General features: G+C 37.6%; 1 protein-coding gene across 1 annotated transcript in view; it reads left to right on the top strand.

Annotated features, from left to right (window-relative positions):
• The window catches only part of LOC150105634 (endochitinase-like), a 75,423-nt gene that overhangs the window by 8,765 nt on the left and 40,679 nt on the right, over nt 1–25,979 (top strand). Inside the window, exons 3-5 of the mRNA XM_090394007.1 lie at nt 1,100–1,362; nt 8,222–8,325; nt 20,088–20,211. Coding sequence (XP_090250133.1) covers nt 1,100–1,362; nt 8,222–8,325; nt 20,088–20,211 — 491 coding nt within the window. The remainder of the gene's footprint in view (nt 1–1,099; nt 1,363–8,221; nt 8,326–20,087; nt 20,212–25,979) is intronic.

The raw sequence follows: 25,979 nt of genomic DNA, 5'->3' as shown, positions 1-25,979 counted from the left end.
ATGAAGAACTGAAAAATTAACCTTGTATACATTAACATACAAGTACTATTGAATTATGACCACCTACCTAGTAAGAACTAAGACCAGTGGCGCACTCAGAGGGAGAGGGGAAGGGGCCTTATCCCCCAAAAGAAAAAGGAAAAAACACTAGAAAAATTTCCAAAAAATCTTTTCCCAATTAAAATTCATTTTTTTTAAATTTATGTTCTGTCCTGTGCTTCTATTTCTATACTATTTATGAATTAGCAATCATTGCAGATGCTCAGTCATAGGGTCGTATGCGATGCGTAGTGTGTATTCTCAAATCGTCTACTCAACTCACCTCCCCCACCCCAAAGATTAAATCCTGAGTGCGCTACTGACTAGGTCACATCTTAATCCCTAATGGAGAACAGTGAGATGGCTGAAGGCTGGATTCGCTATTACTTTAATGACTTCCCATTTTCGATTTTTTTTTCAGAAAATAATAAATAATTAAATAAAACGTGTGTTATTACTACTGTAACAGAAAAATTTTGAAACTATAAGTTAAACATTATTATGCAAAATACAAATAGCAACTTTAATGTTAATTTTAATAAAAAGAAAACATGTTAAACTTCTAGATTTATTCATGGTCTTGCTCATAGCGATGTATTTTATTCGTGATGCAGGCTGCTTACATAACAGAATAGAATTTGAACTATGGCTACTTGGAGTTATTACTGAAACAACTAAAGTTATTTGGAGTGTATTGCCTGCAAATTGCATGTATTCTTCTAGCTTGCCAGTTTTTTAGAATGAAGAATCTGAATTTCCAGAAAAAATCCTTCCATCTTCGTTATGATGCCACTAACTCACCTCCATTTCAAAAGCTCTTATGAAAGTTCTCTTCGTCCTAGAAAATATTCGAACCCAGCTGTTTCCAAGCAAATTGAACTTAAGATTCTCCAACCAAAAAAGTATATACAGTATATCATTCTTAAAAATTTACAACAATATGTTGCCTTTCTGGTAGAATGTTAAAGTTAGAAGGTGATCAAAATGTATGGATATGAATAGATAGGTCTATTAAGCATTGCCGATCAATATTTGATACCATTTCTTGCTATCTTTTCAGAGGGATATAAAAGGTTTATAGCACTTCGACAGCGTTATCCCAATCTCAATCTGCTGCTGGCAATTGGTGGTTGGGAAGAAGGGGGAAAGAAATATTCAGAAATGGTCAGTGATCCAAAACTCAGAGAAATATTTGTTAAAAGCGCTGTATCCTGGGTTCGCACTCTTGGGTTCGATGGCTTTGACTTAGACTGGGAATATCCTGGAGCACACGATAGAGGTGGAAAATATACTGACAAGGAGAACTTTCTGAAGTTAGTGAGGGTAAGTTGAATTTATCTAACAATTTATTCTTTCTAAAATTATTTTATAAAGGTTACATTTGTATGACATATGAATAAAGCATTCCCTGCAACAAAGCATAACAATGTAAGAGAGGTCTAGTTCGTTTGTCTGTATTGCTTACACCCAGTGGTGGCTCGTGGCTTGAAATCGTAGGGGTGCTGCAACTTTTGAAATATACATAAACATTGTAAGTACAGTGTATACACGTTTGGATAAAATATCAAAATTATGGTAAAAATTTAAAAAAAAATTAAACATGAAAAATTATTGTTTATTATCGATAAAATCAGTGTAGCTCAGTGGAAGTGACGCTTGCATCCTCTGTGCTTGGTCGCTCAAAGTTAGACCTAGGTTCAAGTCTAGTCACCGACTGGAGGAACTTTTTCTAAGTCTATCTTCGACCGGTTCCCAAGTTAGTCAATCTCTGGCATGGGTAAGCAGGTTTTTCCTCCCGGAAACTCGGGTTTTTCATCCCGCGAACTCAAGAAAATCGACTGTAGTATCCACATTATTTCAGACAATAACATATCCTGTTAGGGTTAGGCACCAAGAGATGGCAGCACTTGGTTGCTAGTCTCTTCATCAGTAGCCACCTATAATTAGTGATAGACATGGGCCAGCTATCACTGATTGGCTACTGATCTAATCAGAGTCTCCAAAAGCTAGATAGAGTATAAAGGCCTCGCCTACTCCCTATTAGGGAATAAAAGGCATTACCTGATTTATATTTATAAAATTATATAGTTTAGTATAATTCAAAATTACTTAAAAATAAAATCCATTATCATAACCCCAATAATGTTCTAAAATAAAAACTATAACAAATGTTATGTCTTTAATTGTAATGTCCAAATATTTAAAGAGACAGAGTAAACACGATAAGCACTATGAAACACTCTACTACTGGTGCAAACTGCATATAAACAACAGTGGAACTGCACAACGGACAGTGCCGCATTACGCTAATAGCTCGCATTTCACTATGACATGCATATGCTTGCACGCGTAGCAATATGACAGTGGAAAACACAGTGCTGCTAGCGTCCTTCACCCTCCTAAGTGCTACAAGATGTTTTTATTATTTTTTTTTACAAAATAGGAGAATTATATAGGATTGTTGATGATAAAATTAAATATCACAAGCAAATATAAATAAATTAATAAATATATTTGTATATCGAGAAAAATTGGGGGTGCTGAAGCTCCAGAGTGTTTATGCACAGGTTGCCCCTGCAGACACCTATCCTCTGGTTATAGATTTGATTTATATGAAATCTGATAATAGCAGTTTCATTACAATTTCAAAAGTAGAATGTTATGAATTTTGAGTTAAAGCCATTCAAGCTTGTAATTATAGTTGATGACTTCGACATATAAAGTTATGTAGGACGAGCATTAGAAATGAGTAGGTAGGTTAAAAAAATAATTTGTCCCAGATGACAGCACCTATTTACCTATACACTATTTTGCAAAAATTATACAGACAAGTGTTATATAAACTCTATATATTCTCATACAGGATTTGTTTTCACAAAACTCAATACAACTCAATACAACATCTATATTTAGCTGTGGTTGCAAATATCATTCTCCTGGATGGAGTTGTCACTAATTATTACTAATGAACACCAATATTTTGCCTATTCTTCCACCACTATATATCACATTTAACTTTCTGCTTTGGATGAAAATGGCATTGTTTAAAATTACTTTTCATCCCATAAACTCAAGAAAGACAGTAGAATCCATAATATTTCAGATAATAACATACTGTGTGGTGTTAGGGACCGTGAATGGGTAACACATCATTAGTCATCAGATCCCACTTATAAGAATGTAAGCGAGTCAATTAGAATGCAAAAGCAGCGGGTGAAAGAATTGATAGTGGTAGCAGGTACAAATGATTTGAAAGGAAGCAAAATGGCTATGAGTGAGGATGTGAAGGAATTGCTTGAGGTAGCAAAAGAGAAGAGTGAGAGATAGAATGGTGAGTCTGTTCCCGCGGTATGACAGTGAAGAGTATAGAAGGAGGGCCATAATTGCTAATGACTTTATGCGTGAATTATGCAGTATGAATGGTGTGGAATTTGTGGATGTGTGGAATGAGTTCGTTGAGCGAAAGGATTTATATAAAATGGATGGTTTACATTTGAATAGATTTGGTGTATGGCGACTTGAAAAAGTGTTGTCGAGCGAGTAGGAAAGACTACGAATCAGGATGGGATAGTTAGTATAAGGCATCGAAATAGGGACAGGACAAATCAGCTTCTGCAATTCATGTATACTAATACCAGAAGTATTAGGAGCAAGAAGGAAGAATTTTTGGCCTTGGTTGGCACTTCCAGACCAAAGGTTATTGGCATTAGTGACACATGGCTGACAGAAGTTGACACAGCTAGTGGGATTGAATGTGAGGGGTATGGTGTGTTCAGGAGTGACAGGGAGAATAAAATGTGGTGCGGGGGAGCGTCATTCATGATAGCTGATGAGCTACAGCCAAGGAGAATAGAAGTGGAACCTGCAGGATGGAGAAAAGAGCACATTTGAGGCTATTTGGCACAAGATTGAAACTAGTAGAATAAAATATACAGTTGGGTGCTGTTATAGACCAGGTGATGGAATAGATGGTGGAGATAGTATGCATAAGCAAATAGAAGAAATGAGTGGAAGGAGGGTAATTATTATGAGTGATTTCAACTATGGTAACATTGGAAGGAGGAGAGGACACATAGGAGAAAGGAATTGGATTTTATGCGGTTATTAAGGGATAACTATTTGCGACAGCATGTAATGGAAAATACTAGGGGTCAGAGAGTGCTTGACCTAGTAATTGAATCTGAGAATTTGGCTGTAACGAATATGACCATGTTGCCACCAATTGGTGAGAATGATCATAGGGTCTTGACTTGGGAGGTGGCTAAAGGTGTGGAATTTAGAATTAAGACAGGGTACATGTGGAATTATCGGGCTGGTAAGAATGACAAGCTTAGGCGTTTGATTGGTTCAGTGCCATGGCATGTAAAACTGCACAGGCTAGATGTTGATAGTGCATGGGAGCCGGTTAGGAAGTGTTTGAATGAGGCAATGGCTGACTGTATACCTAGAGTTCGAGTAATAAATCAAGTGGGGGTTAAATGGATGAATAACACTATTAAGCTTGAGCTGCAAAAAAAGAAACAACTGTGGAGGGAATTTAAGGAGAAAGGTGACCTGCAGGCACACGAAAGGTATAAAGTGCAGGCCAGAAGGGTAATGAGTGTGGTAAGAAAAGCAAAAACGGATTATGAAGGAACATTAGCCTTCATATGGCAGAATGATTTTAAAGAATGCCGATGGTAGGGAGGTAACCGAATCAGTTGATATAGTTGAATTACTGAGCGAGCACTTTGCAAGAAAATATCATCCAGGTGGTGACATTGCAGAAATGAATGAACCAATAGATTATACAGGAATTGTGGTGAATGAAGTGGAGGTGAGTAGTCTATTACAAAACCTCAATGTCAATACATCTGTGGGATTGGATGGTATACCAGCTCGTGTCGTACGTGAAGCGGCTAAAGAATTGTTAGTACCCTTAACCATTTTTTTTTATTTGAGTCTCTGGATCTGGGTTAGTCCCGAGGTGGTGGAAAGAGGGGAAAATAGTTCCACTGCATAAAGGAGGTTCCAAGACTGCTGTTGTAAATTATCGACCAATTAGCATATCAGGAATCGTTGTCAAGGTCTTGGAGAAATTAGTCGAGAGAAGAATACAGGATTGGATAGATGAAAATGGGATACTGTATGGGGGACAACATGGTTTTGTGAAGGGTAAATCATGCCTCAGTAACTTGCTCACGTTTTATAACACAGAGATGGCTAAACTGGATAAGGGTAATGGGTTTACAGTGATTCTACTGGACCTTGCTAAGGCCTTTGACAGGATACCACATGGAACTCTAATCAGTAAACTGTAGCATATGGGGATGGATAAAGGGTTGGTGAGATGGATAGGAGGGTGGCTAATGGAGAGATATCAGAGAGTGGTTTATTCAGGAGTAGAGTCCAAAAGACGGCTTGTGACAAGTGGTGTGCCGCATGGTTCTGTTCTTGGACCACTACTTTTCAATTTGTTCATTAACGATATAGGAAAGGATTTTAGAGGAAGTGTTCACTTGTTTGCTGATGATGCAAAGTTGGGTAGAGCAATAGTGAGTGCACATGATGTCAAAATTTTGCAAGATGATTTAGATAGTTTGGAGGACTGGACTAAGGAAAATGGATGTCAATTTAATGTGGCAAAGTATAAGGTTATGCATTTTGGGGTGAAAAGATTAGCAGCAGTATATCACATTGGTGGAACCGTACTCCAGGAGATTGATAAGGCCAGGGATTTAGGAGTGCTGGTGGATAGGGAGTTGAAGTTTAGGGGGCACATCACAAAAGTGGCTAAATCAGCTCATCAAATCACTTGGTTGCTGAATTTGCAGAGACAAAAAAGTTATTGTTCCTCTGTATCGAGCCTTGATAAGACCCCATCTGGACTACTGTGCCCAGATATGGGCGTCAGGGTTTCTTCTTGATGGGGGAGGAGGTGGAGAGGATCCAGAGACGAGTGACCAAGATGATAGCAAGTCTACGGAATGAACCTTATGAGAATAGGTTGAAGATTTTTGGGTTGCAAAAATTGATTGATAGGCAGAAAAGGGGTGATATGATTGAGGCATTCAAATTACTGAAGGGTTTCTATAAGATTAATCCAGAAGATATTTTTGAGAATAGGATTGGTGGGAGGACAAGGGGCCATCCATGGAAGCTTGGTAAGAGTGTGGTTAGCAAGGGTGTTAGAGCTAGGTTTTTTACTTGGAGAGTGGTAAATGAGTGGAATAAGCTGTCAGAGTCTGTTGTGGGTGCTATGACTGTGAATGAGTTCAAGGCGAGGTATGATAGATACTGTGTGAATGTCGAATAGTTGTTCTTGACATTATGTTAGGGCCTCCCTCAATGAGTCTGTCGACTCCTTAGAGTTGCCCGGAATAATAATAATAATAATAATGATACTATTCTGAGTGTTCAAAATAATTCAGGTTTTGTTGCACATTGTGTATGAATTTGCAAGTGAAGAACTTTACCATTTGAGATACTACTTTGCATTGATAAAGAAATTATTTAAGTCCATCCATTGCACTAAATAATCAGAAATGTTTATAAATACTATATAATATAATATATTGCAAATAGTATTGTCTTGCAATTATAGTCTTACAATGGCCCACAGTATTAATTCTTAAGCAACAGTCTTCTTATTATAATAAATTTAGTTTAATCCTTTATCCAAGTGAGAGCAAACAAAGTTTGCGCCTGAAAATATCTTCAGGACTGAATATGGTGTTGTACTATCTTACCTGGGTAAGTAGTACAACACCAGGCAACTCGTTGCAAAGGTGGAGCAAGATACCAACAAATCTATCCCAGTATCTCCCATAATGCAAAACACATCTCCTTGCGGATATGTATAATGTTATGCATTAAGGGATTGGCCACTACCCAGACTAGTTTCGACCTTTATTGAGGTCTCTTCAGTGGGAGCCAGGCCCAGAGTTGGAGATACCAGGCAGAAGCAATAGCAAGGTCATCTTTACCTATAGGAGTTGCCAAAAGGTTTGCCACCTTTTTTTTTTTTTTTTTATTAAATTACTCTGGATTTAGAGAAAGTTGTTGAAAGTTTATTTTTCATTTAGTGAACTACTTAGGTAGCTTGCTCCACCTTTGCTACGAGTTGCCTGGTGTTGTACTACTTACCCAGATAAGATAGTACAACACCATATTCGGTCCTGAAGATATTTTCAGGTGCAGACTTTTTGCTCTCACTTGGATAAAGGATTAAACTAAATTTATTATAGTCTAACCAAGTGAAAAATAAACTTTCAACAGTCTTCTTATTATTATGATTATGTGAAACCTCCAGGTAGTCCAAGACTCATCGAGGGAGGGCACCCACTCTATAACTCTCTGTCTCCATCATTCATAATCTGCCAACTACAACTAAACTCAACTACACCAACACCATCTACCACCACTTATTTCCACAGACGATCACAAACATCCATACCCATGGCAGGATTCAAACCCACAGCCTTTTCGCTGGAGAGCACATACACTAACCACTTGGCCAATCAGGCCAGCATTATTATATATCTTTATGAAATTTAATCACAATATATCATTTAGTAAATAAACTAATTAGAGTCTGTTGGGTCGGTGGAAAACTTTTATAGGTTCAATTCTAGTTGCCAACAACGACAAAAAAAAAAAAAAAATTCTAGGCTTTTCTTCAGCCATCTCGAGTTAGTCAATCTTAGTGAAAGGCAAAGAGAATTTTTTCTCCTGGAAACATGCCTTCTTAATCCAGCATCTAAAAAAACCCCCAAAAAACCCCCCATATATTTTGTTTTTCTCTATATAATGTTTTAATTTATTCTTTGGTGTCTCTTAGATACTAAGGTATGGTAATTTTTTATATCTGCAGACATTAAGAACCTTACATGATTTTTTTTTTGTATAATTTTCTTATTGGATATAATGTAATGACTTACATTTTGTTGTCCATTTGTAGTTTCCCATATTATTTTATGAAATAATGTATTATTTATTCTTAACAGATTTATTCCCTTTTCTTTGATTATTTCTTAAATCTCATTAAATTTCAGCATACACATGAAATAACTAGAGTTCCAAATCTTGTATTTAAATCTTCAATTATATATTCCTTTTTATTTATTTTGTCTATTATAATTTGTAGATCTCATTTTCCATTTTTTTTTATATTTTATTTTATTTTATTTTATTTTTTCCCCAGGAACTGAGAGCAGCATTTGATGAATATGACCTTTTATTAACAGCAGCTGTACCAGTAGCCAGGTTTCGTTTACAAGAGGGATATGAAGTAAAAGAGCTTGGGGAGTAAGTATACAATCAAAAAAATAAATAAATAAAGGATGTTGCTCTTGTTGATACTAATTCATTTCTATCGTAAGCTTGCTCCTAGGAATGACATTTGTGCTGGGTTAAAATTCCATGTTCCAGGAAATTAAAAAAAAAAAATCCTCTAGTTCACAGTCTGACATCATGGAAATAAACTAGAGTAGAATTTTTATTTTTTCTAAATAAAGATGGGGAAGAAGAAAAAAAAAAGTACTAGTGACAAGGGCTGATGTGGAAACAGAGCTAGATAAAGCAGAAGTACATATGATATTATAGAACTTTGATGTGAATACAGCTATTGAATTATATGGGGTATCAGTTTGCATATTATCAGAATGTGCTAGAAACTAGTAATGCAATAAATTAAAGGTGCCATGAAATTATATTCTTGGTTTCATCCTTTAAAAAACTAGTAACTTTGACCAGATTGTTTATTATGAGTGTCAGCGCTGGTATAATCCCTGGGAAAATTATTAATTGATATAAGACCTAATACAGAGAGTCAGGGAAACTGAATTCTGATGGGAGGAATCATGAGAATCTGTGTGTAAGAGTGACAATAACAGAGATAACTGTGTTAATGGTGGAAATGGTTATAATTGTAGAAATGATTATGAAGAGAGAATGATTCTGTGTTCATCCAGTTTGGAATTACCAAGCATGTGTAACAATGTCTGCATAGCAAGAAACTAGATAAGAACAGAGATTTACAAGTTGTCCAACTACGTCATGCAGACTACAGACAAGTGTATACAAAAGAGCATGCTGGTAATTTCTCATGTCTGTACACAACTGCTAGGAGTATCAGAAACAATGGAGTAGAGTTTGTTGCCTTGGTTAATATATGACCTTATATTGTAGGCATTAGTGAGGCTTTGCTATCACAAGTAGATGCACTAACTGGTATGAAAGGCAAAGGGTACAGTATTTTAGCAAGGATAGACAGGATAGAAGAGGAGGGAGTGTGCTGCTAATAATATCAGATGACTTAAATCCAGTTAGAATTGAGGACCTATGACTGCAATACTAGTAACAATTTTTCATATGGCAGTGAATTTGAAGCCATCTGGTATGAGGTCTAACAAGATTAAATACATAGTGGGTGTTGTTACAGACCTAATGGATCAGTTGCTAGTGATGAAGAAATGCCTCACCAAATAAATATAACGATGGGTGCTAAAAGAGTAATCATAATGGGGGGGGGGACTTTAATTATCTGAACATTGATTGGGTAACTATGAAATTGCCTGAGAAGAATGAAAACTTAATTTATTGAGCTGTTGCAAGACAACTTCCTGAACTGAAGGAACTCGTGGTCAAAGAGTGTTAGATCTGATTATAGTGTAAGAGGAGGTTTCAGTTAAAGACATAACTATTCTGCCTCTGGTGGTGACATGAGTATGACATGGTCATACTCACTTGGGAAGTGGCTAAGTTTATGAATGTTCCATTCTGAAACAGTTACATACTGAATTAAAAATCAGGAAATTATGACCACCTGAGGGATATGCTGGGTTCTGTATCATAATAGCAGTTACTGGATGGGAAGGATCTCAACAGTGTATGGGAAGTGTTTAAAAAATACTTAAATGGTGCAATACCAGAATGTTTGGAGAATAAATAGAGTAAGAGTGAAATGGATGTGAAATCTAATTAAGCAAGAGATTAGTAAGAAAAGTTGATGTGGGAAGAATATTGTGTGCATAAGGATGATGTCAGTTATGATAATTATAAGCAGCAGGCCAGAAGAGAGACAAGTATTGTACAGAAAGCTAAGTCCAAGTATGAAAAAAAAAAAAACTGGCTCTGCAATTCAAAGACAATTGAAAAGAATTCTGTCATTATGCTGCAAATAGAAGAAAGAATGAATTTGAAAGAACTCTACTGAATGCAGATGGTATGTAGGTGACTGATCAGAGGTGTGCATTAATGAGAGATTGGGAAGGATTTGAGATGTGACATACAGCTATTTGCTGATGATGCAAATGTAGTACTTGCAGAATGATTTGAATAGGCTGAAATTGTGGGCTTGTGAAAATGGCTGTTATTTCAATGTTAATAAATGTAAGGTCATGCAATTTGGTGTGATTAGATATTCAGTGTCTTATTATATCTTCATATTATTATATGAAGAAAGTGATGAGGCCATGGATCTTGGAATTTTAGTAGACAGGAAGTTGAAGTTCAAGGGTCATATAACAAAAATTGTAAATACAATTTAGAGAATAATGGCAATGCTGAAACAAACCTTGACATGAAAGATAAGGAAGTCATTTTGCCTCTTTATAAGGCCTTGATAAGACTTCACTTGGACTACTGCACGCAGGTCTGGTCTCCTGTTTCTGCAGTGATCCTGATACAGTGGAGAGAGTGTCAAAAATGATATCAGGATTATAGAATACTGATTATGAAGACAGATTGAGAATTTGTGAAAATTTTAAGTGGGAATGCTGCATATATGCCGGCAAAGGTTGGTCGATTGGTAGAGCCTCTGCTACTAATGGCTCAGTTAAGTAAGTTTGAGCGTGGTTAGTAGTTGGAAGGGAGAAATCATTCGATGCTGTTGCCACACTCTCCTTCGATGAGTCTTTGGACTCCCTGGAGGTGTTAAATCATCATCATCATAATAATAATAATACAAAAAATACTAATTACTAACGAATTTATTAATAAATAAATTTACATATTAAAAATTGCTTTATTAAAAATATTTCATCCTCACCACGAACAAACACCAATAATAAAATTTTCGTATCAATAGCAATGACAAGTGCAAACGAATATCGGCATTAGATCGCAGTGCATTTGTTTCGTGTAACGATAATTGAAAAAATATAATTCTTTTCATATTTTCAACAGTGACACTTGTCATAATTCAGCCTTGTATCTATAATAAATAAATAATTATATGTTATTTTAACAAAATAAAATAATATTGACAAAAAATAGTTCACCACGCACCAATAATAAACGTTTCATATCTCACAGAAATAACATAAGGATACTAAAAATACACTGCCGTTTGGTCAGTGTCTGAATGACAACGTGCAATGACATGTGCAAACGAATATCGGCATTAGATCGCAGTGCATGTTTTGTAATCTAAAGTGTTAATCGAACAATTCCAATTATTAACTATTCAATCAATGTCAAAACATAAGCTGTAGACTTTAACATGTTGTACTGCATTTATATAGTGTTGTAAGCATTGTTATTATTTATAAACACAAACAAAATTTAAATTTTTCATTTAAATTTTCATTTTTCATTTTTTCCTTGGAGGTGCTGCAGTGTCGCAGTGTTTATGTATGAGCTGCCACTGCTGCAGACACTAGCAAACAGTAGAAAGAGGGGCAATATGATTGAGACTTACAAACTCTGAAAGGGTTATACAGAATTTCAGTAGATGAAATTTTTCACTTTAAGGAGGGTGGGGAAAGGACGTGAGGCCATCCATGAATGCTGTCGAGAAGAGGGGGAGGGGTAGGGCTAGATTTTTCTCTCATAGAATAGTGCATAATTGAAATGGATTGCCTCTGGATTTTGTGCACCAGTAGCATGAATGAATCAAGAACAGGTATGACAGCTGGTGTGAAATATGGCCTCTTTTGACGAGTTCCTGACTCCCTGGAGGTCCAAATATTTCCGTTGGGGACGGGTTGAGTCTTCAATGTTTCCACAACCTCTAGGAGTCTTGGTTTCTTGCATGGCTGGTGAGCTGTCTATATGTTTGTAATCCAGAGTTCACCTTTATTGTTGTTATCCATTTAGTTCTTGGTCTTCCTTTTTTTCTTTTTTCTTTTATTCTTGCATACAGAGCAAGGTTGGGTAGTCTTTTTGATGGCATTCTCTCAACATGTCCGTACCACTGAAGTTGTCTTCTTTTGATCTTTTCAATTAATGAGTCTGTATATTTTAGGTCTTGTCTTACAGTTTCATTTGTTTTATTTTCTGTCCATTTTGTGTTATTTATTTTTCTGAGACATTTCATCTCGAAAGCCTCCAGTTTTCGTATCTCTAATAATAATAATAATAATAATAATAATAATAATAATAATAATAATAGTCCCATCACATAAAGGAGACTCCAGAAGTAGCAACTTATTAACCAGTTAGTATCTCAAAAGTGGCTGTGGTCAAGATATTGGAGAAGTTTTTCAGTAATTGTTTGATAGGAATAGGATACTGTGTATGGTGAACATAGTTTTGAGAAGGGTGGATCATGCCTCAGTGATTTACTCACTTTTTTATGATGAAGTAAATTGAGATGGATAAGGAGAATAGCTACATGATATTACTGGACTTTGCAAAAGCATTTGATGGGATGCTGTATGGAACTCTGTTACATAAATTGGAGCAGATGGGTTTGAATAAGACACTGGTGGATGAATAAGGGGATGGCTAATAGACAGTCATCAGAGAATGGTGTATGGAGTTGGAGGAGTAGAGCTCAGGGAAAAGGCTGTTTGACTAGTGATCTGGCACAGGGCTCTGTACTTAGGCCACTAGTTTTTAACATGTATGTTAATAATGTGATTACAAGAAAATAAGATGTGATCATAAAATGTATTTACCTCACATATACATTTTTATTAGTATAAAATTTTTGCCCTAGTATTAAGGATTATTATTATTATTATTAACATCCAACTTCCATGGACTCAGAGACTCATTGTGGCACACAATGTTTATCCAACCATGCCTTAAAATGATTCAGTGTGTTACATTCACAACACACTCAGGATGCATTCCACTCACCAGTCACTCTCCATGCAAAGAACCTGCTCCTCACTCCTCTGCTCACACTTTCTTTATCCAGTTTCCAGCAATGGTCTCTTGTTCTACCCCCCCCCCCCTCCTGCTCCTATTCACAAGGCTTTGAAATATACATTCTCTCAATCTGTCCTCGTACTCCACATTCCAAAGACTACTCAAAAAACCTTAGTGAATCTTCTCTGGACCTTTTCCAACATATCCTTGTCACCACGAAAACTCGGTAACCAGATCTGTGCACAATAATCCATATGAGACCTGATCAAGGCCTTATACAATTACATCATAACCTCTTTATTTCTGCATGTCAGGGTCCTCCACATGGTTGCCATTATTCGATGTGACATCTTCACAACTTGTGCAATGTGGCCGCCTGAATTTCAGGTCCTTGTCCACCACCACTCCCAGATCTCTTACTTTTTCTACCTGCTTTAAAGTTTCCCCACCAAGTGTATACTTTGCATCCTATCATTGCTTACCAAATTTCAAAACCTTACACTTTGCAACATTGAACTGATAGTTCCACTGACCTGCCAATTCATGTAATCTATTCAAGTCCTCTTGCAAGGTACTGAACATACATATTGAACAACAATGGTCCCAAAACTGACCCCTGTGATACACCACTAGTGACCTTCCTCTTACCAGATACTGCACCCACTATATACAACTTTCTCATACCTATCTGACAGCCAGTCACTGATCCAACTCAGAAGTCTGTTATCCAATCCCATCTGTTTCAATTTATTTAACAGCTTGTTGTGTGGCTGTCTATTCAAAGCTTTTGCAAAATCCAAGTACACCACTGTATGTGCATCTTCCCTGTCCAAGGTATTGGTCACCTTGTTATAAATATGTAAGTAAGTTAGTAAAACATCATCTCCCCTTAACAAACCCATGCTGATAACCACAAAGAATACTGCTGTTTTCAACCCAATTCTGTATCCTACTTCTCACCAATCTCTCTAGTACGTTCATCACAACTCCAGATGTGCAGATTAGCCTATAATTTGAAGCCACAGCCTTATCACCACCTTTATGCAGTGGAACAATTTTACCTTCTTTCCACTCTCTTGAAACCAGTGCTGTTGTAAGACTCTTATTAAACAAGCATTCCCTGGAACATTCCCTTAAGATACATGGTGTCATCAAATCCTATCATCTTATTGACATCAAGGTTATTTATTTACTCAAATACCTCCTGCTCACTCACAATTAAGTCCTCTCCCATGCCCTGTACTCTTAAGTTCTCATAAAACTGGATAAGGGTAATGGGTTTACAGTGATACTGCTGGACCTGGCAAAGGCATTTGACAGGATACCACATGAAATTCTAATCCATAAACTACAACGTATGGGAATGGATATAGGGTTGGTGAGATGGATAGGTGGGTGGTTGATGGAGCGATATCAAAGAGTAGTTTATTCAGGAGTAGAGTCCAAAAGACGGCCTGTGACTAGTGGCACTGCTGTTTAATTTGTTCATTAATGATATAGGGAAGGATCTAAGAGGAACAGTTCATTTGTTCGCTGATGATGCAAAGTTGGGTAGGGCAATAGTGAATGCAGAAGATGTCAAAATCTTGCAGGACGACTTGGACTCAATTTAATGTGACAAAATGTAAGGTTATGCATTTTGGGGTGAAAAGATTAGCAGCAGTATACCACATTGGTGGAACTGTACTCCAAGAGATTGATGAGGCCAGGGACTTGAGAGTGTTGGTGGATAGGGAGATGAAGTTTAGGGGATACATTGCAAAAGTGGCTAAATCAGCTCATTGACGCACTTGGTTGTTGAAAAATACTTTGACGAGCAGAGACAAGCAAGTTATTGTACCTCTGTACCGAGCCTTGATAAGATATCATCTCGACTACTGTGCCCAGATTTGGTCACCTCGGTTCCTTCTTGATGGGGAGGAGGTGGAGAGGATCCAGAGGCGAGTGACTAAGATGATAGCAAGTCTATGGAATGAACCATATGAGAACAGGTTGAAGATTTGTGGGTTGCAGAAATTAGTTGACAGGTGGAAAAGGGGAGATACGATTGAGACATTCAAATTGTTAAAGGGTTTCTATAGGATTAATTCAGAGGATATTTTTGAGATCAGGACTGGTAGTGGGAGAACTAGGGGACACCTATGGAAGCTGAGCAAGAGTGTGGTTAGCAGGGGTGTTAGAGCTGGGTTCTTTACTTTTAGAGTAGTAAATGAGTGGAATAAGCTGCCAGAGTCTGTTGTTGGTGCTATGACGGTGAGTGAGTTCAAGGCAAGGTATGATAGATACTGTGAGAACGTCATATAGTTGTGTGGACATGATGTTTAGGGCCTCCCTCGATAAGTCTAAGGACTTCCTGAAGTCACCCATAATAATAATAATGATTTCACCCCTATCAGGATGAAACACTCTTATAAACTGATCACTGTATACCTCAGCAATGTCTTCTGAAGCAGTTACTATTCTGCTATTTTCATCCATTAACATCATCTCACCATCCATTTTACACCTACCTTATTCAGACTTTTAGCCTTCGGAATATATTCACATATTGATGTTTTTATGTATTTCTTTGTCAGTTCCCAAGCAGCATCTATTTCCTTACTGCTCACCTCCTCATTCCATGCTATAGCTCTAACTGTCTCCTAAGCTTGTCATAATCACCAGCCTTAAGAGATCTATGGTAGATGATTGATAGAGAACTGAAATTTAGGGGACATATTGCAAAGGTAGTGAAGGTAACATAGAGGATTACTGCAATAATGAGAAGGACACTACCTGCAGAGATAAGTTATCATTCTGTTGTATAAGACTCTGATCAGATCACACTTAGACTATTGTTCTCAGATCTGGTCCCCAGGATTTGAAGGGGATAAATTAGTGGAAAGGGTACAAAGGCAGATAACAAAGATGGTGTCAGGACTGTACAGTGTTAGTTATGCGGATCGGCTGAGAGAGTGTCGACTGCAGAGTTTGGTGGATAGAAGAAGGAGAGGTGATATGATAGACTTTTAAACTGTCGAGAGGTGGTTACAGGGTTGACACTGGGGAGTTCCTTTGCTTGGTTGAACAGCGGGAAGGAGTCATGACAAGGGGCCATCCCTGGAAGTTACGAAAGGAAACTGTGAGAAAGAGGGTGAGGAGTGGTTTCTTTGCATGGAGGGTGGTTGAACCATGGAGTGCACTGCCTGATGGAGTGGTGAGATCGAGAACAGTCACTGCGTTTAAGGAGTGGTATGATAGACTTTGTGTTTCCTATGAGGGACCTCCCTCGATGAGTCTTGATAGACTTGTGTTTCTTAGAAAGGACCTCCCATGATGAGTCTTTTGACTCCATGGAGGCCTGAATAATAATAATAATAATAATAATAATATATCCTTTCCTCACATAGGTCTGCATATGGCTAGTCACAACCCAGGTGATCACTCTCACCGACTGTAGGAAAGTGTGAAACCCCACTTACAATTACATTCTCTGATGAAATGATCAGATCTAGAACTATTGATCCTTGCATGCTCTCCTTTATGTGCTGCCTGAGATAGTTCTCTCTCAAGAACTCAAGAATTCAATTTCCTTATTCCCAAATGCTATCTCTTCATTCCAATCTATACTGCCATAATTAAAATCATCCATAATAATTACCCTTCCTTTGTTCACTAATCCAAGTTGTTTATACATTTTTTCATCACCACCCTCCACATTCCCAGGCCTATAGCAACATCCAATTAAATATGTCTTCCTCTCAATCTCCATGTTACATCACACTGCCTAACCATTGCCACTCTTTCATGTCTACATTATGTGGACATATTCCCCTGCTATTATCAGCAGTACCCCTCCCTTCTTGTCCTTTCTATCCTTACAAAAAATACTGTATCCTTCCATTTCTATTCCCATTAAGATATCATCTTCATTCAACCATGTTTCACTTATTCCAATGATTTTGGGGATGGCTAAACTCAATCACTGAAACCATTCAACTCTCTCAAGCAATTCATTTCCTTATTTCCAAATGCTATTTCTTCATTCCAATCTATACTGCCATAATTAAAAGTGCCTATAATAATTACTCTTAAAGGAAGGATAATTACCATGGGCAGTTCTAATCCAAGTTGTTTATACATTTCTTCATTACTACCGTCCATTCCCTGGCCTATAGCAATATCCAACTAAATAAGTCTTCCTGTCAATTAAATCCAACTAAATATGCCTTCCATGTTACACCACACTGGGTCATAACCAATGCCGCCACAATTCCCCTTATTCATGTCTACCTTATATGGACTTAATTCCCCTGCTATCGTTAGCAGCACTTTCCCCTCCCTTCTAGTCCTTTCTATCCTCATGAAAAATACTGTATTCTTCCATTTCTATTCCAAATATCATCTTCATTCAACCATGTTTCACTTATTCCAATGATTTTTGGGCAAATAAACTCAATCACTAAAATCATCCCCCTTACTTCTGGCATTTGTTTACGAATGCCAGAAGTTCATTTTTAAGCACACAGCAGTTCATTTTAAGTCTATAACCAGTCCTATCCAAGCCACTGGTTGGTTGTGATTTCCAACCAAGTATGACTTTCAAACTAAACAAGAAGAGAAATTGTTATATTCAACAATAACATGTGTGAACTGCACATGCATGGTCTAATTATATTAAGGTTCTAGTAAAAATATGTTAACAGGATTAAAATAAATAAGTAAAGACACACACACACAAAATATATATATATATATATATATATACATACTTTATATATATATAGACAGATAGATAATTAAATTTAACTTAATTCTGGAATTTGTGAAGAGCTATTTCCCATAAGAGGAATAACTGAAGTCTATCATTTCTATTTAGATTCAATTCAGCAAGAACTCACAACTCTTTTTATATAAACATTTTCCAAGAGATTATTACTTTTATGAAGAACCTTAATTTTTCTTCCAAAGAACTTATTGCCTGGTGGCGACAAAATGTTCTGCAAGCCCTGATTGCTCTGGCTCATAGACTTTAACCTAGTCTAAATGTTCATCATGATGCACAGCTGCAGATCTACCTGTGTATCAAATTCCTTGTCAGTGTGTTTATCATATTTTGGTCAAACAGGCAGATTTGCAGTCATGCATTGTGATGAACAATTATACTACATTAAGTTTCCTGAGCCAGAACAATCAGGACTTGTGGAGTATGCTATCACCACCAGATACTGAGTTCTTGGGAAGAAAATTAAGGTTCTCCATAAAAGTCATAATCTCTTGGAATGTTTACACAAAGAGAGTGTGAGATCTTGCTGCATCGGCCGTATCTAAATAATAATTATGGACTTAAATTATTCCTCTCTTGGGAAATAGTTCTTCTTTACAAATTCCAGAATTAACTTAAATTTAATTATCTTTCTCTCTCTCTCTCTCTCGATATATATATATATATATAGAGAGAGAGAGAGAGAGGATATGATTAAGACATTTAAGTTGGTAAAGAGTTGTTACTGGATTCGCATGGAAGAAATTTTTCATAGAATGGGAGAAAGGAGGTGGGGGGAACAAGGGGACATGTCTGGAAGCTGTATGAGGAGGGTGTGAGCAGGGGCATAAGGAGTAGGTTCTTTGCATGGAGAGTGGTTGTGAGCAGAAAGTATTGCCTGATACTGTGGTGAATATTGAATGAGTTTAAAGCATGGTTTTGATGGGTTTTGTGTGTAATAACAGTGTGTGTGTGTGTGTGTGCCTCCCACAATGAGTTTTTGGACTCCATGGAAGTCTGGTATTAATAATAATAATAAAAAGTATAAGAGGCAAAATGATTTTCTTATTTTTACATATCAATGTTCGTTTCAGCATTGCAATTATCCTTTGAGTTGTATTTGCTATATGACCCTTGAACTTCAAATTCCTATCTACTAAAACTACAAGTTCCCTGGTCTAAACAGTTTCTTCTGGCACAATCCCACTAATATAATATTGCATTGGATATCTCATTACCCAAAAGTGTATAACTTTACATTTACTAACATTGAACTGATAGCTATTTTCACATATCCACAATTCCAGATTATTGAAATCATTGTACAAGTACTGTATGTATGTACTATAAGTTACATTCTCTATTACCCTGCCAATCTTTGCATCATCATCATCAGCAGCAGTATGTCACCTGCTAAATCCTCAGTATCATTAATGTAAAGATTGAATAACAGTGGACCAAGGACTGATCCCTTGGGTGCACCACTGGCCACCTTTAATCTTGTAGACTCACATCCCCAATACATCACTTTTTGATATCTGACACTCAGATATCAAAAAGTGATGTAGAGTGATGATGATATAGAGAGTGTCAGATATCAAAATATCAGGGAACACTCTCTAAATCCATGTAATAGGAAAGGTCACATTTGATAATAATATCATGGCATATGTGTTTCCCTTGTCTAACTCAACCATGATATTATTATCAAATGTGACCTTTTCTTAGTAAACCATGCTGTTTATTGCAAAGTATAAATTCTCTGTGAACCCATTTCTGTATGCGATCTCTTATCAGCCTTTTCAAAATCTTCACCACCACTTCAGAGAGCAGTCTTTGCACCCCCCCCATACACACCAATCCCTTGTGAATTGAGATTATCATACATTCTTTCCACTCCTGTGGAATCTTCTCTGTGATTTAGAATCTCTATTAAAATTTGGAGTAATTTCAACTAAGCTATTTTACTAGCAGGAATTAAGCAAAAGAAACTTATACTGATGGCTGTGATAATGACTAGTATCAATATACAAGAATAATATTTTTGAAAAAAACATTAAAACATTTTTGATTATGTACAACATGATTTTACTTTCTTGGAGCATCATAGAGATTTTCAGAGATATAAACCCTACAAAAGGTGAGGGTCTACTCTCAGTTATCTGATAAAATGTGAGCAGTATGCATAAATTGTTGTACGTCTAAAATTCATTGGTTATTCTTACAGACTGCTGGATTTTATCCATGTAATGACATATGATCTACGTGGAAACTGGGCCAATTTTGCTGATGTTCATAGTCCTTTGTGGAAGCGTCCTTTTGACCAGTGGGCTTATGAAAAATTGAATGTGGTAAGAATATAATATTGTGATTATATGTATTACATGTTCTATCAGTGCAATATTATTATGGTACATTTGATTATAATAACACAAAGGCCGACCAAGTGGTTAGCGTATCTGCTCTTTAGCCAAGAGGCCATGGGTTCAATTCTCACCATGGATGTTTGTGATTATCCTTCCAACTCTGTGGAAAGGGCATCTATGACCCTATTGCATCCTCTAGCAACTGCAGTTGGCCCCCCCCCCTGCCGAGGGGGCCATAAAACTAGGCAAGAAACCAATGGGCAAGTAGTCCAGCAGTACCCACAGCAGTGTACTGGTTATAAGGGGGGGGGAACAGTCCCATCCAGACACCAGATATAGGATTTAAAAAAAAAGTGACTTAGTGGTTTCTGTTATTATTATTATTATTATTATTATGTAGACTGATTTTATGTTTTTTATTATTATGTAGACTGATTTTATGTTTTTTATTATTATATGTTTGTAGGCTGTTATTATTATGTATTGAGCCTTCATCATGTGTCATCTCCACCTAGGAGGTTGACTATGAATGTAAGGATAATGTGGTGAGGATCCCTATCTTTTCCACATTGTTGTAAGTATTCATGGTTGTAGATCTCTATGTGTTCACTGAGCCAATTTGCCTGTCCTTAGGGACAAAAAAACCAGAGTTTCAGGGTGAAAAAACTCTTTACCTCCATATTTATTTATTTATTTTGTATCCAAACACAAGTGGTACAACATGATTTATAACAAATTAGAATACATTACAATGAGATCAGCTTAGATTTGGTAAGTGAATTATACAGGGAAATAATAATTAAATATGAAAAAAAGAAAACTATACATAACTTATATATACAACAAACATGGCCAGATGTTCCTCCAGTATCTTGCACAATCAACTGCTCTTTCTGCAGAATATAAGGTCCTCTTTTGTACAAGGTGATAGAAGAAAGGGGCAAGAAAGAAGGTGTTCCATGGACTGGGTTGTGCCACACTCACAATTGTCTGGGCCAGTGAGGTAGCCCCATTTAATGAGGTTTTGTTTGCAGCGTCCTATCATTCGCAATCTGTTGAGGCTTTTCCAAGTATTTCAGTCCAAGTGGGCACCACGTGGAAGATGATCAGCTATTGGAATACAAGTATTATTTTCAGGATATAGTGCAAGCCATTGTTGAAGTCTTGTCTCTGGAAGGTTTTTAGGTGGCTTAACAGTTGCCATCGGGATCTTAGTCTTTGGAGTACTGCAGTCTGGCCGAATAGTGGGTGGCGTTCATCATTCGTCTGCTTCTTTCATTAACTGAGAATGCAGATCTTTGAATTGAAGGGGGCGCAATACCAGCCAAAGTATACAGGTCTTTTAGTGGTGTTGGTTTCAGGCATCCTGTAATTAAACGGTAGCTTTCATTCAATGCTGGATCAAGTTTTTCAGCATGGCAGGATCTGTACCATACTGGGCAGGCGTATTCAGCAGAAGAATAGCAAAGGGGCCAAGGCAGAAAATTTCAGTGTGTTAGGGTCTGCACCCCCATTTGGATGAGCTAAGCTTTCGTAGTATATTGTTTCTTGCATTTGCTTTTGCCTTTGTTTTTTCTATGTAGGTTTTATATGAGAGGGTGCGATTGAGAGTCATACCGAGGTAGATTGTGTTCCAGGAATGTTCTATTTTAGAGCCTTCCCAAGATATCTGTAGCTTCCTGTTGGATTCCTTATTGTTAAGGTGGAAAAGGCCAGTCTGGGTTTTCAAGGGGTTTGATTTTAGTTGATTGCTGGTATAGTATGTGGTTAGACTATTTAAGGCAAGTGATAGAGTAGTTTCAATGGACTTTGAAATTTTTTGATTGAGTAGCTATGGCAAAGTCATCAGCATAGATAAAATTTCTAGTTCCTGGAAAGATGGGGAGATCATTGACGTAGATGTTGAAAAGTAATGGTGATAACACACTTTCCCGGGAGAGGCCATTTTTTTGGAGGTGCCAGTGGCTCTTCCTATCCTCCAGGTCCACGTAAAAGCGTCTGTTTTCCAAGAGTGACTGGATCAGGAGGACAAGGTGATAGTCTCTAGTTATTCTGTATATTTTATATACAGAATAACTAGATCTGAGTGTGAGATGGTTTATCGTATCATATGCTGCAGTTAGGTCTACAAAGACTGCTCCTGTGGCTGGTTTTGCTCATAACCATTTTCTATATATAGAGTGAGGTTGAGAATTCGTGATGTGCAGGATTTGCCTGGTCTAAAGCCAGCCTGCTCAGCAATAAGATGGGGTTCGATTAGGGGATGTAGCCTATTCAAAATTAATCGTTCATAGAGTTTTAAAGAGGTTTGCTGAGTAGTGATATAGGTCTGTAATATTTTGCTTCTGTTGGAGTTTTCCCTGGTTTCAGAAAGGCCACCATTTTGGCATGCCTCCAGATAGAAGCAAAATATTACAGACCTGCTTTTCTGTTAGAGTTCTGAGGCAAGTGTTGTATTGGTTTAATAACCACTCTTTAGTCCTGTTTCCAAAATGTTTAATCTGTTCATTACAGACATCATCAAGGCCTGTAGATTTTCTTGGTTTTAATAGGTTTATGGCAGCTTTGAGTTCAGTGATGGTGAAATCTGAGTTAATCATATTTTGTTCCTCACTTGGGATCCTAAGTATCTTCTTTTTTCGTGTGCTTTTTAGGGAATTATCCATTCAGCTGCAGCTGGTGAGCAATTTGATTAGCTGTTACCTGCGGATGCTCGTATGGCTTAGTGAAATCCTTCCTAATTCTGTTGATAAAGTTCCAAGCCTTTCTGCTACTATGGGTCATATCAAGAGCTTCTATTTCTTTTTTCCATGAGGAATGCCTCTCCTCTGCCATCTTATTATTATTATTATTATTACCTCAAGACCTCATGGAGTCATAGACTCATCTGGGAGGTCCTTTTATCACACACACATCTCATTATACCGTGTCTTAAACACACTCAAACTCCTTGCAGACACCACACTCTCAGGCAAGGTATTCCAATCATTCACAACTCTGCACGAAAAAAACCTGCCTCTCACTGCCCTACTCACACCCTCTTTATACAGTTTCCAGGGATGACCTCTGGTTCTCCCCTGATCTCCCACTATTCTCTGTAGAACTTCTCCGCCATTGATCTTATAACAACCCCTTACCAACTTGTAGGTCTCTATCATATCTCCCCTCTTCCTTCTCTCCACCAGACTCTGCAAATTACATCTTCTCAATCTTTCCTCATACTCAACATTCCAGAGGTCAGAAACTACCTTAGTCAGTCGCCTTTGGACCCTTTCCAACATCTCTTCATCCTTCTGAAAACCCGGTTACCAAATCTGGGCACAATAGTCCATGTGTGGCCTAATCAAAGCCTTATACAACGGAACGAGAATCTCCCTACTTCTACACATCAGTGTCCTCTGCATCATTCCCAGAAGCCTTTGTGTAGTCTTCACAATTTTGGCAATGTGTCCCCTAAATTTTAGATCCTTATCCACTATCACCCCCAAATTTCTTATTTCCTCTACCTCCAACAAGATATTCCACCAAGCATAAATTCTGCATCCCATCTTTGTTTTCCAAATATTAAATCTTACATTTTGCAACATTGAACTCACATCTGCATTTCTGTGCCCAATCACTCAATTTATTCGAGTCTTCTTGCAAGGCCACAACATCTTCAATACTCTTTATGGTTCGTTCCAACTTTGCATCATCTGCAAACGGCTGAATATCTCCATCCAAATATTTGCCAATATCATTAATATACAAATTAAATAGATGGCCCTAAAACAGACCCCTGAGGCACTCCACTAGTGACTTTCCTTTTCCTAGATATTGCTGCCCCCATACACAACTTGTTGATACCTATCAGATAGCCAGTCTCCAATCCAATGTACTAATCTAATATCCAACCCCAATCTGCTCTAGTTTCACTGTCAACCTATCATGAGGTACTCTATCAAAAGCTTTTGCGAAATCCAAGTATATTACTGTGTATCCATCTCCTCTGTCCAAGGAAGCAGTCACTTTAGCAAATCCATGCTGTCCATCAAAGATTAGACCATTGTTGTCTACCCAACTCTGGATCCTAGTTCTCACAAGCTTCTCCAACAACTTAACCACTACACCTGACACACAGATAGGCCTATAGTTTGATGCTTGAGTTCGATCACCTCCTTTCTGAAGTGGCACAATCTTGCCCTCCTTCCACTTCTTAGGAACTTGACCAAGTGCAAGACTCGTATTAAAAAAAAATATGTCAAGGCAGGTGTCAACTCTCTGGCACTTTCCTTCAGAATACACGGTGATATATTATCAAGTCCCACAGCCTTATTTACATCTAGTTTACCCAACTCCCCAAACACCTCTTGCTCACTTACAGTCAGTCTCTTCTCCCCATCATCAACTGCTCTCAATCTCTCCATGAAGTCACATTCACAAGATTGAAAGATCTTTATGAACTGCTCATTAAGTATCTCCACCACACATTCTGCAACAGCTGTCTTTATACCATTTTCTCCAATCAATGTCATCCTTCCATAATCATTCTTTCTTTTGATGGCTACATATTGAAAGAACTCCCTAGGATTCTTTTTGGCTTCATTAGCTAACTGCTGTTCATACCTCTCTTTAGCCACTCTTACCAATCAAGTCACCCTCCTTGCCTGGTCTTTGTAGACTTCATGAAATTGGTTATTTCCGCTTCTCTTATGCTGCCTCCACAGTGCCCTTTTTCCCTGTATCGCATGCTTAATCTCTTTATTCATCCATCTCACACCTACCTTATTTAACCTTCTCACATTTGGAATACATTTAGATATAGCATCTGTTAGATAGTTTTTGAAAATCCCCCAAGCTGCATTGATCTCTTTTCCAGCTAACTCCTCATTCCATGCTACACCCGCAAGCTGTCTCCTGAGCTCTTCATAATCACTCCCCTTGTAGTTCCACATATACCCTTTTCTCACATGGGTCTTCACACTGCTGGCAACCACCCAGGTAATCACCTCATGGTCACTCTCACCAATTGGTGGATGATTTGACACCTCATTTATAATTTATAAAGAGAAAGAGTTATGTCCATACAAGGTAGAGATGCAAGGGGGAAATGGGGCCAGTGGTTTTGAGGCAGTATGGTGTGAGATAGAGGTGAATAGAACCAAATACTTGGTGGGATGTTGTTATAGACCTGGTAATGTGGATGGTGGTGATAGTGAAATGTATAGTCAAATAAGCCAAGCAAATAAGAAAAGGGTGATCATTATGGGTGATTTTAATTATGGCAATATAGACTGGAATGAAGAGATAGCAACTGGAAGTAAAGAAAATGAGTTTCTTGAGTTTTTGAGGGATAACTACCTCAGACAGTATGTAACAGAGGGCACAAGAGGATTGAGGGTCTTGGATTTGGTCATCTCATCGGAGGATGTAATTATCAATGAGGTATCAAATCATCCACCAATTGGTGAAAGTGACCATGAGGTGATTACTTGGGTGGTTGCCAGCAGTGCAAGGACCCCTGTGAAAAAAGGGTATATGTGGAACTACAAGGGGGGTGATTATGAAGAGCTCAGGAGACAGCTTGCAGGTGTAGCATGGAATGAGGAGTTAGCTGGAAAAGAGATCAATGCAGCTTGGGGGATTTTCAAAAAATATTTAGTGGATGCAATGTCTAAATGTATACCACGGGTGAGAAGGTTAAATAAGTTAGGTGTGAGATGGATGAATAAAGAGATTAAGCATGCAATACAGAGAAAAAGGGCATTGTGGAG

Source organism: Typopeltis vanoorti, chromosome 6 (assembly GCF_054136105.1).
Source record: "Typopeltis vanoorti isolate ZY-2024b chromosome 6, IOZ_Tvanoo_1.0, whole genome shotgun sequence".
NCBI classification, from domain to species: Eukaryota; Metazoa; Arthropoda; class Arachnida; order Uropygi; family Thelyphonidae; genus Typopeltis; species Typopeltis vanoorti.
This window is presented reverse-complemented; position numbering and strand designations above follow the sequence as displayed.